Source organism: Neopsephotus bourkii, unplaced genomic scaffold (genome assembly GCF_033783945.1).
Source record: "Neopsephotus bourkii isolate Nb327-2 ecotype Australia unplaced genomic scaffold, CSIRO-AGI_Nbou_v1 NB_1358, whole genome shotgun sequence".
NCBI lineage: Eukaryota > Metazoa > Chordata > Aves > Psittaciformes > Psittacidae > Neopsephotus > Neopsephotus bourkii.
This window is the reverse complement of record NW_026901837.1, coordinates 1,442,334-1,459,242: the sequence shown is the minus strand read 5'-3', so window position 1 is coordinate 1,459,242 and position 16,909 is coordinate 1,442,334. Positions and strand designations below refer to the sequence as shown.

Genomic DNA, 16,909 nt, shown 5'->3' with positions numbered 1-16,909 from the left:
GAAAACAAGAGTAAAGGTAGAGATCAGGCTTCTTTCTGTCGCAGAAAAGTTTCCAGTCATTGCTAAGTCATAATGGTGGAGTAAGGCTGGGGAAAGGACGAAAAGGAAAGGTAAAACCAAAATTTGCTGCTAGATTGTCAGATCTTCCCTGACAAGGACTATGAAGTCACTTCCTACTGAGTCAATACACTACTTGCAGTGAGTCATTGTGGAGATGCTGAGTAAACTGAAAGAGATTTGCTAATGACTGGGTGATCAGCACAATTAATATCAGCAGAGACCAGTATCTGTTTTTGAAATGATCGGATTCATGCTAACATGAGAATGCAGTAAGATTCCAAAGATTACAGAGAGATTTTCAAACATTATTTACACACCACCCCCCCCCCCCAAATATAGGAAGAAATTTGCTTTGCTTACTCAGTAGGTTGTCCTCAAAATTCAGCAAATCTCATATCTGAACTCTGATGGGGTTGGTTAGGCCCAAGAAAAAGTAACAATTTAATAGGTTTTTACTTGTTGCTATAACACCAAACAATTAAGATAAGCTTCAAATATTTACTAAACACTTTAACTTTGTGTTAAGCAAACATACTAAAAAAGAAGATTGCTACACCTTTCATAATAAGTATTTCTGCTAGCAGACAGCACATTGAACACTCCATTTCATTTGCACAGGGGGCGCATGGTCCCTGGTAAGAAAAAAACTGGTTTGGGCAGTGCTTTAAACACTGTGTAACCTGCATAACTGCTTTTCTGATAAGAAGAGATCAAACAGTGTAGATTTGCTCCTTTTGCTGCTGTGTGTCATGCTTCCCTGCCTCCACCTTCAAAGGAGAAATTCACAGTAAAGAGAAAATTCACTTTCTGTCTCTGGTGCTCACATTTGAAAGAAAATTACTGCTTGTAAAATAAAGGCCCAAGATCTTATCTTGGACAACCATGTACTTGGGTTTCTTTGCATATTCCCGCCTCTGTATCTGGGATGAATTGGAAGGTATGGTAATGGATAATTACTGTGATTACTGGGTGCTTGCCAACCTATTCAGGAATTACAGTGCCCTGGATTGAAAGGATTGCTGGAGCCTGAAAAACTCCTGGTGCTCATGTGTGCCAGCTGCAGTCAGGCTGCCCTCTCCCGGCAGGCCGAATCTCTCCCTGTGCCCAAAACTTCCATCACACTCGAGGAGGACTGCTTTGACATCATGAAGGTGATCTACGGGGACGTTATGGAAATGCCCAGGATGTGTGGATGTACTCCTGCTCAGTCACAGCTACTCGCAACCCTGACTGGGTTGCTAAACATCAAGAAATTCTTGACAAATGTGAAATGCATTCATCCTGGACAGCATCCTGAGGCTGGAAGTGTCTTTCTTCAGGCAAACTGCAGCTCTGAACCAGATGCAAGGCCTTTGCTGTGTATGAAGTGAATCTGCAATTGAGGATGCTCAGAACTCTCAGATACATGTGCATGTAGACTGTCTGTGTGGCACACAGGCAAGCTGAACGCTTCAGGGAAGTATTGAACTAATTCTCCCATGGATGCAAATTTCCATCCATACATGATCCGCACAGGAAGCTCTAGACAGAAATGCAGCAGCCTTTGCCTGCCATTATTTACCTGAGCAAGTTGCTCAGACAATTAGCAAGCTTTTATCAGCAATGGGCATGTCAGGGCGTTGCCATTAACCACTGTGCTGGTTGCCTGTTTGTGAGTGCCACAATGGACAGTGTACTGGGCAGCTGTGCTCCTGCCTTCCAAAGGGAGGAGTTTAACAGAAAAACAAGGCAGAAAGGAAAAATGACCAAAACAGATGGAACAAGAGACAAGAAGCTGTGTAGGTGTTGTTTAGGATGTAAGTGAAGCTGATGAACACAGTTATGTCAGTAATAGTCATCATTATGGGGTTGGCTTATTTCCTCCTATGCACACAAACCTCCGCCTCGCCACAGGATGCCCAATTAGAGATGGCAACTTTTCATTAAGAGTAAATGAGCAGGTAACTATAAACGCTTGCTGCCATTTCTGAAATGTTTTACATCACTGTCATCCCAGGTGGTTACTTTATTCACAACTGTGAATGCTCTTTGGGCTGATGGAACCTCTGAGCATCATGGCATGCAAATCTTGTCTCCAGCTGGTGCCACACATCCCACCTACACGAGTTTATCCTGGATGAACTGCAGGGAAGTCTCTCAGGCTGACAGGACACCTGGGCGAGGCTGCTGCTGCAACTCTGAAGGAAGGACTATTTGGAAGAACAGCAGTTCAGCCATGCTGCTCGCCAAACAACAGCCCACCCTCTGAGTGTCTCCAGTGTACGGGGCTACCCTGGGTCACTACCTGGAAGGAAAATCTTGATGAAGGAAAAACTTTTGCAAGTTTTCTAACCCAGAAAAGTATTGTAAAACAAACACCTGGGGGGGTGAGCCCAAGGTCACCCACTTGAAACACCAGACTGGCTGCACAGGCTGCGGACAAAAGCCCCTGGCACAGGCAGTGAGCAAGACAAACACCAGCCAGGCTGGTATGCTGGAGCTTGGCTTTTGCTTTCAGGGTGAAGGGGAGATTCGGTAGCGTGCAGAGAAGTGTGTTTGAAATGGAAATGTACTCAAGATTTGGGTGAGCCTCGAGCAGCCTGAGCCCCCACACACCCTGCGTTAAGGTGGGGAGTGAGAGGAAAAATAAGCTGAAAGAATAAAACCCCGTTATTCTTTTCTTTAAGCATTCAGTATGGGGGAGATAGAACACGCTCTCCACCTGGTGACAGCGAACCATCTCCACTGCCGGAGCAGGGCGCTCCAGGCGCAACGAGCACAGACCAAGAGCTCGCGGCCCGGCCCCGCCCGCGCGGCTTTCAGCAGCCCGCCGGTGCCAGTGCGGCGGCTCCCTGCAGGCGGCGCTGTGGGGCTCGGCCCGCGGGCAGGGGGCGGGTCGGATGGCGGCTCCGCTGCGCTTGGGCCGCAGTGCACGTTGTCTGGGGGCTGCCGCTACAGCTCGAACCGGAGCTCCGTGGTCGTTTTCACACATCTCTTCGTCTTTTTCGTCCTCCTCATTTTCCTCTTCTTCCCGTCTCTCTCCGCTGCCGCCCGCCATGCAGGCCTTCCAGTACCCCGAGGTGTACCGCGACGAGACCGCCGTGAGTAGGACACTAGCCGGGGAAGCCCGCCGGCGTGTGGCGGATGGCGTGTGGCGGCTGCCGAGCCCGGCCGCGGGACAGCCTCTTCCGTGCTGCGGTGGGCCGCCTCGGGGGAGGGGTGTTAGTGCTTTTTGGGCTTTCTCGGCTTTGTTCGGCCTCGGCTCTCTTCAAAGGGTATGGGGTTTTAGCGGCCGTGGGCGGCGGCGGCTGCCGGGCCTGGGTAAAAGCAGGCTTCTTGCCCGTCGTGCCGGTGCCCGCGGGCACGTCTCGCGTGTGCGGCCCAAGGCAGGCTGACGTGCCGGGAGCCGGACCGGGGCCACAGGGTAGCAGTGGAAGCGGGATCGGCGGCTGCTGGGCGGGCGTGCAGATCCCGCTGGTTCAGTACGGCCGTGCGGACAAGGAAGTCCAGGCCTCAACGAAGGCTGTAGTTGCGTGCAGAGGGACAGGTAGTCTGTTTTTAAACGGTGGCACATCTGTAAATGGGTTCCACCTCCTTGTGATCCGTAGTAACTTGATACGCAAGGATTATAGTGGAAGTTTGGCTGAAATGGGTTCAGTTGTCTTTGCCTTCTGCAAGGGGTTGAGTACAAGAATTATTTACAGAACTAACATTAGTTTTAAAACCAAAATGTTTGCGAGCATGAGCCAAAACTGGAAAAACCTGAAGTATTTTCTTTCATAGTTGACTGAAATGCTGAACTATGCAACTCCTAACGGCAGTTGTCTGGTCTTATTTTGTACATTGGAGGAAGGAAGTAGATAAATTCAACCATGTGGGTTAGTCTTTTGTGTTTTGTTAGTTGTTTTAGTTTATGTATGTACTTCGCTCACAGGTTTGTGAGTAGCAATAGCAGGCAGGGCATATTTTGAGTGCATCCAGTAATCAGGTTTTGTGATTTGACTTGGACACTGGATTTGGGAGAGGTTTGTTTTTGTTTTTTTTTTGGGGGGGGAGGGTGTTGTGTTTTTTCGTTGTTTCGTGGTTTGGTTTTATTTTTGTCATTTTATTAGTCTTATCTTGTACAAGGCATTTATATTCATGTTCTATATTTCCCTGCTGCTCTGTGTATTTTCTGAGGACAAGTCTGCTGCCTTGGTGCCAGTAAAGGATGGTAATATTAGCAACTCATGTGCGAGCAAGGTGTTGCTTTTCTCTTCCTTTGCTTCTTAGCGCTATCTGCTTTTATGAAATTGCAAAATACCCTTCATCTCAATGGCTGGCATTCCTTGATGAATAGCATCTGTGCATATCTTTTTTTTGAAGTACTGTCTTTTATAAATTCAGGTGATGGATTATCATGGCTATAAAATAAGCGACCCATACTGCTGGCTCGAAGATCCTGACAGTGAACAGACAAAGGTAACCTTTCTTTGTATGGGAGTAGCTATCTCTACATGCTTCTCTTTTATAGACTAGGTGCATGGTTACTCTGTTTTTCAAGGACCTGCCAAGGCTTTTTGGAGCCAACGGCAATGCCATTATTTTGTAGCTTTGTGTTAGTAGGGGAAAGGCTAAAACACTTGGTACCACCTAGATAACAGAATCTGGAGAACTTAAGGCCTTGTTTTGGCCTTGGACCCATTTTTCTTGGGCAATATGAATGCTCAAGATGGTGTCATCACACTGAAGGGAAACACTCGCATTTTAGAGGGCTTTATCCACTGTCCTAAGTGCATCTAAATTTGTCATAATAAATAATAAATGCCATAATTGCCATAATAAAAAAGGGTATAAAGGAAACTTCTTTGGCTTGCTTTCTTCGTACAGCAACAGTGTATGAATCTTTTATTTTCTTATCCCTTTTTAAAAAACAGACAAACCCATTTTCCTCCTGAATTAGCTTTATTATCTCCCTATTGCAGATGTTGCAGTGTTTTTCAGCCTGCAGTCTGGTGTAGCTAGCCTGTGCTGCTGGAACTGGTCTTTTGCAGAGAGATAATCCTGAAAAAGAACAAGTGTGACTGTGAGCCAGTAATAAAAAAGGGTATAAAGGAAACTCCTTTGGCTTGCTTTCTTCGTACAGCAACAGTGTATGAATCTTTTATTTTCTTATCCCTTTTTAAAAAACAGACAAACCCATTTTCCTCCTGAAGTTAGACTTTATTAATCTCCCTTATTGCAGATGTTGCAGTGGTTTTCAGCCTGCAGTCTGGTGTAGCTAGCCTGTGCTGCTGGAACTGGTCTTTTGCTGAGAGATAATCCTGAAAAAGAACAAGTGTGACTGTGAGCCAGTTCCTCCAATAGTCAAGGCACAGGGCATTGCAGGGGTGATGGCCAGAAAGTGGTAGGTGACAGTGTGGAAAGGGTTTCCTCTGTAATGGCTAATAATTTTGTGATAACTGTAGTTCCAGATATAAACCACTGGTGTATATCTAGTATGTGTTACAGTGTCAGAAAGATGATGGAGGGCAGGATCTCTGTTTAAAAATATTCTGCAGGATGGCTTTCCATTAGTGAGATTTTTTCTAGATTCTCTCATCTGTGTGCTTCCATAATACATCTTGATGAACTAAAGGGTGGTCAAATAGAACTTACTGTCTGTACAGTTAGGATCCAGTTGCCTTCTTACAAATCTATCAGCATATATAAAGACTCATGTGGATTAAGAAAGTCCATTTGAGAACAGGGTTTATTGAAAAACTCTGGCGTTGACATTAACTTTTTTCATGGTTTAAGTCCAGCTGGTAACTGAGAACCATGCAGCAGCTCGCTCACTCCTCCACTTCTTTCTGTCCCCGTCCCCCGCTCCCGAAGGGATGGGGAGGAGAATCTAAAGAATGTAACTCCCACAGGTTGAGATAAGAACAGGCCAGTAACTAAGGTATAACACAAATCACTGCTGCTACCACCAATGATAGTAATGATAAGGGAAATAACAAGGGGAGAGGATACAACAGCTCACCACCTGCGACCAATACCCAGCCGGACCCAAGCAGTGATCTAGCCCTTCCGGGTAACTGCCCCCAGTTTATATACTGGGCATGATGTGCTGTGGTATGGAATACTCTTTTGGCTAGTCTGGTTCAGGTGTCCTGTCTCTGCTTCCTCCCTGGCAGAGCATGAGACTCAGAAAGTCTCAGTCAGAGTAAACGTTACTGAGCAGCAACTAAAAACATCAGTATTATGAGCACTGTTCCCAGGCCGAAAGTAAAAACCACAGCACTGCACCAGCTACTAAGAAGGAGAAAAATGACTGCTACTGCTGAACCCAGGACAGTGTCCACCCCTTATTCCATACCCTTCACATCGTGCTCAGATTCCACATTTTTCAATATACCATCACATATACACACAGTGAGAGATATCATTCCTTAGTGCATGGACCAATCCCTGTAAAGCTGCTGAGTTCATCTGGTCCATGATGTCAGGCTCCATCTCTTGTAACAGTCTTTCAGAGCAGGAGAGAGAGCATGATATAGTCAGTCTGCCAGGCTTCCCCATATTTGTACTTCAGCCATCGTCTTCCATACCAAAGAGGCTTTAACTGCTTGGCTTGCTTAATTGCAGCACGTTTCACAGTCTTGTATAACCTGGTCAATAGTGTCCATTGTTAAGTCCACCCCTCAATCACAAGCCCATCTATATGTTGCATCTCTGCCCTGATGGCCTGAAGTGTCATGGGCCCACCAGGCCAAAAATAATTCACCCTTATGTTGCCAATCTTAGTCCATCTGAGCCACTTCAGTCTTAGCAGCTTTATCCACTTGTTGGTTGTTCTGGTGTTCCTCAGTGGGCTGACTCTTGGGTACATGAGCATCTACATGGTGTACCTTCACCACCAGGTTCTGCACCCGGGCAGCGATATCTTGCCACAGTGCAGCGGCCCACAAGGGTTTACCTCTGCATTGCCAGTTGCTCTGCTTCCATTGAGGCAACCATCCCCACAGGGTATTTGTCACCATCCATGAGTCGGTATAAAGTACTGGCCACTTTTCTTGTTCAGCAATGTCCAAGGCCAGCTGGATGGCTTTCACCTCAGCAGACTGACTCCATTCACCCTCTCCTTCAGCAGTTTCTGCAACTTGTCACTGGGGACTCCATACAGCTGCCTCCCATCTCCGATGCTTCCAAAGCACTGGAGGGGCCCACTGGCCTAGATACTTGCCCATACTGTCCCACACACGCTGCCACTCATGACTGTCCAGCCTGGGGAAAATCTCTTGGTCCTCCTATATCGTTATCTAACCCTAGACAAGACCCAAACCTGACTCTGCTTAACTTCCTAGATCAGATGAAATGGTCATGGGTGAAACACACTCTGTATGTGTGCCAACATGCTAATCCCCATCACAATGAGCAGGCAGGTCTTAACGGTACCCAAAGGCCATTCAAAACCTTCAGAACTCTCAAGTGATGCTTTAAATAGGCTGATGGGGGAGCTGGGAACATAACGGAATGTCTCCTTCATAGGTTGACCACCCAAGGAGGAAAATAAAGATGAGTAATTGCTAAGGTGTCCTGTCTCTACTTCCTCCCGGCTTCCCCTCCTCCCTGGTAGAGCATGAGACTCAGAAAGTCCTTGGTCAAAGTAAACATTACTGAGCAGCAACTAAAAACATCGGTATTATGAGCACTGCACCAGCTCCTAAGGAGAAAAATGACTGCTACTGCTGAACCCAGGACAACATTGAAAATTAGATACTTGGAAAGTTGGGAGTATTTTGATTTTTTGATTTTGGCATCATTAATGAGCAATATACATGCAATAGTTTGTGCCGGATTCAGAGGGAAGTATGTGTGGGGAGATATGGTTATGTCTTTCTTTCAGGGGCCTTACAAATATCTATTGAAGTGGTTTACAGGATCCTATGGAAGAGTTAGGATTGAGAAAATGTCAAGACCTGACAGTGTTTAAGTCTCTCATGACACATTGTGAACAGGTTGGTTGAGAACAGTTGGAGCAGGGTGAATCTCATTCTCCAGAGGTTGTAGCTTATACAGGAAGCAAAATAAGGAATGGGGGATTATAACATCTTCCTAAAAACGCAGCAATCAAGACACAAGATGTCATGTTGGTGTGTCCTGGGTTTAGCAGTAGCAGTCAGTTTTTCTCCTTCTTGGTAGCTGGTGCAGCATTGTGTTTTGATTTTCAGCCTGGGAACAGTGCTGATAACACTGATGTTTTTAGTTGTTGCTAAGTAATGTTTATTACCCTGACCAAGGACTTTGTGAGCCTCATGCTCTGCCAGGGAGGAGGGGAAGCCAGGAGGAAGCAGAGACGGGGCACCTGACCCAAACTGACCAAAGAAGTATTCCATACCACAGCACGTCATGCCTGGGGGGGTAACTGGGAGTTACCCAGAAGGACATGGAGTCTCTGGGTCGGACTCATTTTTCGGCAGGTGGTATCGTATTCTCTTCCCTTGTTATTTTCTCTTATTGTTGTTGTTGGTGGTAGCGGTGGTGACTGGTGTCGTACATTGGTCGCTGGACTGTTCTTGTTTCAACCCATGGGAGTTGCATGCTTTCGTTTCTCTTCCCCATCCCTCCGGGAGCAGGGAAGTGGGGGGGGGGAGGGGAAGGAAAGAAAGAAAGAGGGAGGAAAAGGGTGGGGGAGTGTTTGAACAGGCTGGCTGGCTGGATTTAAACCACGACATGGTGGAATGAAAATATTGTTGAATCTTACTTGCCTACGGTCTAAAAACACATGCCTTGGCAGAATTTTGCAGTGCAGTAGTAGTATGATGCAAAGAGTAGAGGGAGTTCTTGTGTAGGTCATATTTTTCCAAAATTCAAGGAGTTAATGAACAAAGGGAACTAAAGTATTTTGCTTTTGTACCTCCTTCATAGAAGATGCCAGAAAAAGAAAAAAATCTTGAAGTCCTAAATTCTTTTAATCTGCTTTATTGTCCACTTCTTTGTGCTCTGCAGCAGAAGTTGCTGATGGCCACTCTTGCAACTTTTCTTAATAGTTTTATCTCCCAAGTTCTTGAGACAGTTTGCAGAACTCCTGCAGAATATCCATTCTGCACCTACCACATCAAAGAATAACCAGATGCTAGTATAGAGGCAGTTGAATGTGCAGTCTTCACAGAGAATTTGGAGCATCCTTTGTAGGCTTTTCAAGCCTTCATGTCACTGACCTTGAGACCTGTCCTTCCCATTCTTCCTCCAAGTCTGTTTCTCTCTTTATGCAGTCCTTAATATCCTAAACCTCCATTTATTTTGGAAAAAAAATCAAAATATCCTGTGTAAGTTTCCAAAAATAGGTTACCTTAAATTTTTTTTTGTTCCTAGAAGAGGAATTCCTTGGTCATCCATACTCACTTGTAGTGAAAGAGCCCTTATTTTGTTCCAGTTTACAACATGCTTGCTTGTTTGATTTGAGTACGTGTAACACTGAAAATTCTGGTTTATACCAAAATATGGAGACTGAATGTCATGCATTTACTAAGTTAGGAATCTTTTTGTGCATGCAAACAATCAAAATTATTTGAATGTGTGCTGCTGATTAGATACAGAGACATGTTGGAATTCTGCTTTTCTAGACATAGCAGAAATAGTCATGTCAAGCAAACATGTCAAGCATAGGTGTGGTCAGAGAAGTAATAAAGGGGTCGGCCTTTGTTTCTGTGTTGATAGGATCAGTGAAACATCAATTTTACTAATTTCTTGAAGCATGGAGAAAGAGGCAAAGGCAAGTGAGGTTTTTACCTCTAGAATTTTCATGTTAGTTTCACCTGATGCCCACTGTAGGGTTAACAGGGCTGTGACTGAAAGAAATTACCCACAACAGCTATGATCATAAAAAATAATGCTCATTGATTCTGTGGCTAGTCCAAATGATCTTGTGGGCTTTGATAGTTAGCAGTTTACAAACAAGTGAACATAGAAGGGTGGGGTTGGTGGGGTGTTTTGGTAGTTGGCTTTATCAGGTATTTTTGCAGTGTGAGTACCTGATCCACTGTAATTTACAGGTTTCCATTAAGTCGGGTAGTTCTGTGGTTTCTCTCTGTCCTCATTCTCCTTCTTGCACTAACTGTCCCTCTGTTGCATGGGTATAGCAAGGTGATGTTCTGGGAAAGAAGCCTTTGGTGGATTAGTTTTTTATTGGCACACATGTTTAATCTAGGTCACCCCAAGGCCACATGATAGTTGGATCTAAGATGGTTCAGGAATGGGATCTTTCCTGCCTACAGCCTACTTTTAATTAGTGAAAGCCAAGTAGGTCTAGAATTTTTTCAGCCGGGTCACTAGGATGATCGTATTTCATATGTAGTGTATATGTAATCTTCTACAAAAAGGAAATTATTGAAATCTGGAGGTGGCTAAGCAAAACTGTTTCTTGTCAGAGGTTCAGTCTTACTGCTGGTTAAGGTCATCAAGCCACTTCCTCAATCTCTTTTGGAAAAGCGGTTGTTCAAGAATTATGTTCTTCCATGTTCATGATCAACATGCTTTTTTTCCTCCTCTGTATGCTTGGCTGGAGTAGTCATGTACAGCAGTAAGCAAAGAAAACTCCTTTCTCCAGATACATAAATAAAAACTGAGCCCCTGGTCAGATGGGAAAGTTCCTACCTCACGTAGGAGAGAGTAAATGTAGAATGTGGGTTTGTGCTTTGCTACTATTTGGCACTGACCTTCAAGATAGACTGAGGAATTATCCCCAGCATAGTTGAAAAGTTGTGTTATACAGGTAAAACACTTCTGATGACAACATAGGCCACAACTGCAAATGTACACTTTCACTGTGGTCTTGGGTTTGACTTGGAGGGACTTTTCAACTTCTTGGTTTGTTTTTGCACTTTGTGGGAAATAAGCAGTTTTTTAGACCATAGCAAAGTCTTTCACCTAGACCCTTATTCTGTCCTTCTGCTAGCAAATTCTGTCCTGGTTCAATGGTTATGATCAATCAAGAGATGTAGATTTCTACAGGTAAAATAAGAATCTTTCTGTATAGGCTTATGAAGATACACAGTTACTGTTAGCCCTATAGCCTGCGTGGCATCTGTTTAGCTCAGCATGGTGGATGAGGTTGATTACTCTGAAAGTTTCTGCTGACATCTGTTCCTGTAGAGTAATATTTCAATTATGTATTGCTTTTTGAACATAAGTACAACCTTGTACTTAAAAGTGTAAGAACAACAGAGTTCCCAAATTGGGCTGGATTCTTCTCGGTGGAACTCTTTCAAAAACCTGTAATTCCTACCTCCTTTTTCAGATAGCAGTGTCATTCCCTTTTACAAATAGTCTTCGAATCTTTGGTGCATACTAAAGGTAAAGGGGAAAACTATATTGAGTTTCTGTAGAAGCAGAATTACTACTGATTCAGCTGTGAGTGCAGTAGTTAGTATGTAAACATGCTGTTGTGCATTCTTACCATGTTTGTAAATAAAAGTTTGTGTCTCCTCTTTGAATGAAATGAGAGTAATGAAAGCAGACATGCTAAGATGTGGCTGTGCAAATTAAAAGTGAGTAACGCACAGTTCCAATATGCCTTTGCAGCTATGATACTGTTTCTATTGCACTGTTGATATATGAAAGAGATGTGTGCCAGTTTCTGTCCAGTAAATGCAACTGGAAAGTGTTTTTGCCCATTCAGTGCAATTGATGGTTTTATACATGTTCTTTAAAGACATCTTTGCTCTGAAAATGAGTAGTTTATTTGTGTAGCATGTGCTGTCTAGATTTTTGTGTATGTGGTCTTTAAAATTTGCATTTCCATTTAGAGAAAACAAACTCAGATACACATAATTCTTGGGTAGAGTTTGTTAAGTTCTTTCATCATCTGATAGGGGGTGTGTGTGTGTGAAGGCTGGATGTTATTTTTTTACTTTCCACTGGGATGTGCTGTGCTGCCATGCTGGGTGTTGAAGTTGTCTATGCTACTATGATCCTCAAAGGGAGAACAGAAGCAAAAATTTGCCTTTCTTTGGCAATGCATTCACCTTTTCCCTTTTTCTTAAGGTGTCATTTCCTCACTTGATTCTTGCTGGTGTTTAAAGTCTAATTTTGAGTAAAGGTCCAAAAGTCAGCATTGTTAGCCTTCTGAATCTGTTCATTTTCAGTGCTTACAGTGCCTGCTTTTTTATGTCATCCTTGAGCGTTGACTTGTGTATAGCCAAACCACGTGTTGTTAAACTAGCATGTTTCAGCACTTAGCCCAGCGTTCTTAGAGCGTTACTAATTCTGCACTCACGTGTTTAAAGCTTATCAGTTTCTGTATGCTTTGCTAGTCATGAGCAAACACATCTCAGGTGGAGACTGACCATAATTAATGCACTTTCACCTTTACCTTTTGTCCTGACAAGGCTCTGAAAACACAGCTTAGCATGTAGTGCAGCTGTTGGCTATGCACTGCTGAGTCAGCAAGGCAAATGGAAGGGAGAGTCTCTCTCTACTTGCCCCATGTGCTCACTTCTCACGTCACATGTCTGTAAAATGCTGCTGAAAGGGTTTTATGCTGTATTCTTTCCTCTTTTCACCTGAAGAATTAGTAAATGAGTAAACATTCATAGCAATTGGTGAATGTATGCCAGGCATTCTGTACAGCAGCTGGCTTTTCTGAAGAGCTGTCAAACACAAGTTACGGAATATGGATTGTAGCCATGCTGTTTCTGTGGGTCATGCCCTGCAATGCAGTTCACTGTTGTCGTTTGTAGTTGTGCTGTGTTCATATGCTTGTTGTGTGACTGATTTATGACAGGTAGAAACAATAGCATCTTTCAGAGCAACTGGGAAAGAGACCTGTGTAAGCAAGAGATGAGTGGACAGTGTTCGAGGCTGGAGGAAAGAGGCTGGGGTCCAAGAGTGGTACTGCAGCCATGATTGTGATATCTGGCAGTGAATCAACCACTTACTCTGTGTCCTGTCCTTCCTGCTCTATGTTAGAGACTGAAGAGCCTGCATGTCTGCTTCTTAGTAGCTGTGGTTGCCCTTAAGACACTTAGGTATTCATTTTATGTTAAAGTACTGTGCTATAAATAGAAATGGTCTAACACCGAGTGCCATTTTTTTCTGTGCATGCCATGGGAGTGGCAGCCTATGCAAAAAGCTGGAGTAGTAATGGTTTTGGCCACTGTCCTTAAGTGTTTGTGACTCAGAGAAAGAAATCAGACTGCTCAAAGTTATCTTCTCCAAGATCAGGTACTCTTGCCCTTTGTAACAAAGAACTGATCTGTGGACAGTGTTTTGACCTTTCCAGGAAATACTGTCTGGAACTAATCCTCTGTGTTATGTTAATAGGATGAACAGATGGTGCACATGATGTTTTGTATCATCTTTCAGCCGTTTCGGACTCCTGAAATAGTAGTGCTGTCTGTGGGCAAAAGGGACTCTCTTCTTTATGTTTCTTAAGCTATTGTAGAGTATTGGAGTGATGTATATTTGTGATGAAGTAAGGGAAGATGGAGAAGATGGTATCTCAAGGGTATATACTGTAGCTTTTCTATACCATTTAGGTAAATATAAAGACAGTTTCTAAAAGCATGAGGCTTGGGTGTTTTTTTGGTTTTGTTTTTTTTTTTCCTTTTAAAGAGTAATGGCAGGAATTTGGGCTGATTTGGGTCAGAACATTGGCTTCCTCAGTGCTTGCTGTGGAGGGAAGTTATTCAGGATATAAGATCAGTCTTAGTACAGTATTGTGGCATAATCATAGAATAATTAGGATTGGAAAGGACCTTAAGATCATGTAGTTCCAACCCCCCTGCCATGGGCAGGGACACCTCACACTAAACCATATCACCCAAGGCTCTGTCCAACCTGGCCTTGAACACTGACAGGGATGGAGCATTCACACAACTTCCCTGGGCAACCCATTCCAGTGCCTCACCATCCTTACAGTAAAGAACTTTTTCTTATATCCAATCTAAACTTCCCCTCTTCTAGTTTTAACCTGTTACCCCTTGTCCTATCACTGCAGTCCCTAATGAGGACTTCCTCCCCAGCATCCCATTATGTAAATGTGTAAGAATCTTCAGGTGTAACACTCTATACGACCTATATGGGGGGAAGATGTCTGTGATGCATTGCTTCAGAAAATAGGGTTTCCTGTGGGAAACGTGTTTCTGCTTGAGTTCATGTCTCTTTTGGGGGGATTGTTTTCTTTCAGGCATTTGTGGAGGCTCAGAACAAGCTTACAGTACCCTTTCTCGAGCAGTGTCCTGTCAGAGGACTGTTCAAAGAACGAATGACTGAACTCTACGATTATCCTAAGTACAGTTGCCACTTCAAGAAAGGAAAGAGGTACGTGAGGAATGTCTTTGTAGGTGATTATGAATGTGAAGCAAGTCAAAAGCAACTACTAGTAACAAAGCAAATTATAAATTGTATTAATTCATTTATAGTTGGGAAGTAGGAAAAGTAAGCCATTGTTAATATATATGGTTGCATGATGCAGAGCACAAGGTGCTTGACTGTCTCCAGTTCCCAATCATATTATCTTCTTGGGGTTTTTTGTTGTCTTAGGAAGATTTGTGAGTTTATCAAAACTCAGACAACTTTGTAGAATGACTTTTTTAAAAGTAAAACTTTTAGGAGTTCCTTTCAGGGTTTGTCACTGTCAGTATAGTTAAAGGCACCTCATGCTGAAAACAGCACAACTCTGTCATGTGCATATTGTTCTGAATATTCACTAAAGCACTGCTCTTACGTTGCTTGTACTTTGAGCAGCTGGTAGGATTTTTTGTTTAGTCATAGCCAGTGGGATTCTCTTGTGAAAAACTGATCCTATACCTGAAGAAGATGGGAAGAATCATTTGGAGGACTTAAGGCAACTGATGCAAAAAAGATCTGTCTTCTAAGAAATAAACAAACCTTCCTATATTCCAGTATCTAGCCTACTTTTTTAATGTTTTAGTTAGGCAAAGAGATGGTGCTTCTGTGGCTTACCCGAGGTCGGAAGACTGCAGCTGCCACTCAGTTTTGTAACCTCTTTGAGAAACACTAACAGTATCCTAGAGGAAAGGAGTAAAAGGATTAAACTGCTGGTTAACCTAGTAACATCTAAAGACTGTTTTGGCAGTTGAAAAAGAGATAGTGTTAAACAACTAGCCATTCTTAAATCATGTGAAACACAAATTGTCTTTTGTGGTATTCTCAGTTTGTTTCATCTTTGTTGAGTGTGCACCCGGGCATACCAGGTATGTTTTCACCGTCATCCATAGGAAAGAGCAGAATATGTCTCATTGCCTTGAGATTTCTGCACATATATTGATAAAAATCTGCTACTCTTTAGTTATCTGTCCTATGCTGTGAGGAAGATGCAGGTACTTGTTACTAAGGGAGGAAAAGTCTGTACTGTGTGGGTTTTTGTGAAAGTACACTGTGAGGAGCGAACCCAAGCTAATGTTGGTTTGTCACTGACATAGCATAGCATGTCAGTGTGAGGTTTAAGCCTAGAAGCTATGGAACTGTTTAGGGCAGTGCTGCATCCAGAGTAGGCCTTTTTGAGCGAGTCAGGCAAAGAATATTTTGTATGTGATGCTCATGCAGATGTAGCTATGCTGAATCAGATTCTTCAGCAGGCCTGGTCAGCAACTGCTCGGGATTCTTGGACCCGTTCTGCATGTACAGTGCAAACATGCCTGCATGTGGTTATCTTCAGTGCTGTTGAAATTTGATGTTGCAGAAGTGTTCATGGCAGTGATGAATATAGTCTCCACTAGAGATAAAGCTTAATTTGATGCAACACACTCTCCTCCAGGAAGAATATTTATACCAGGAGTTTAATGTGCTTTAGCTTATGACAGTTTACTTTGATTTTAATACATGTTGTCTTAGGGTTTTTTTTAGTATTACGCTTGTTTATTGACACATGCTAAACTTAAATCACAGGGGTTTAAAAATCGTGTGTTACGGTGTTTGAGGTGATCAAGAAGGATCTACCAAGTTAATTAACACTTAGTAAGGGGCAGGGAGAGGAACTGTTCTATTTGAAGTCTGAACTTCCTGTGACACTTGGAAATTCTTAGATTTAATTTCTCCAATGTTCTGCTGAAGAATAGATGCTAAAGACAGTGTCTGAAATGCTGTTTTGTAGAATCTGCAGAAGGGAAGAGTGCTCAGGGAGGGGGTGTGTCTGTCACATTTTTTGACCTTTGCTTCCAAGCTTATTGCCCAGTATTTCAGAGATGGAATTGGCTAGAAAATGTATGGTTAGATGGAAAACTATGTGTCTTCTACTCCTCTGAATCTTTCAGTTTTGTCACTCATTGAACATTATTCTTAGTATTTGAACATATAACTAGTTCAGATTGTTAGCCAGGCCTTTGTGAGTATAGTTTCCCCTTCTGGGTTTACCAGGTTCCCACAGTTGTATCCAAATATTGCACAGTCTCAGGGAATATGTAAACTTATATGTAGGTTTGAACATTGCTCCATAAATTTCTTTGTTCCTCCAGGTGAAGCTGCTGTTTGATTTGTTAAGTCACAGGTTTGTGTGAAAAAACTCAGAAGTCCTATGAAAGAAGGAAAGTGTAGTACATACGAATTACATAGAGATATTTATTTCTTTGAGCTCTGTACAGTCTTACAATGTGAAGAGTATCCCTCACTAAAGAGAATTCTGTAATTCTCTGCTTCTGCAACTTTTTCAAAACATACAGTTTTAGGGACAGTGGGAAATACAGATGAAAATTTCAGTTGTTTCATTTGAGCATCTGTCTGCCACTGGATGCAGATTGAAGGTAGCTGTATGAATAACAGCTTAGAAAAGGGAGTGGGAACCTGTAGCAATACTTGTAACAGAGAAATGATAAGGCTGCCCGAGCTGTTTAACATAGTATACTTGGCTTTGTTTGAAATGAACTGTGTCAAATGCAGCTTTTGT

The 16,909-nt window shown here is 43.1% G+C and overlaps 1 protein-coding gene across 1 annotated transcript in view; it reads left to right on the top strand.

Moving 5' to 3' along the window:
- Positions 1-2,964: 2,964 nt before the first annotated feature.
- The window catches only part of PREP (prolyl endopeptidase), a 97,662-nt gene continuing 83,717 nt past the window's right edge, over positions 2,965-16,909 (top strand). The window contains exons 1-3 of the mRNA XM_061366746.1: positions 2,965-3,140; positions 4,426-4,500; positions 14,192-14,325. Of these exons, the coding sequence (XP_061222730.1) occupies positions 3,096-3,140; positions 4,426-4,500; positions 14,192-14,325 (254 nt within the window). The 5' untranslated portion in view covers positions 2,965-3,095. The remainder of the gene's footprint in view (positions 3,141-4,425; positions 4,501-14,191; positions 14,326-16,909) is intronic.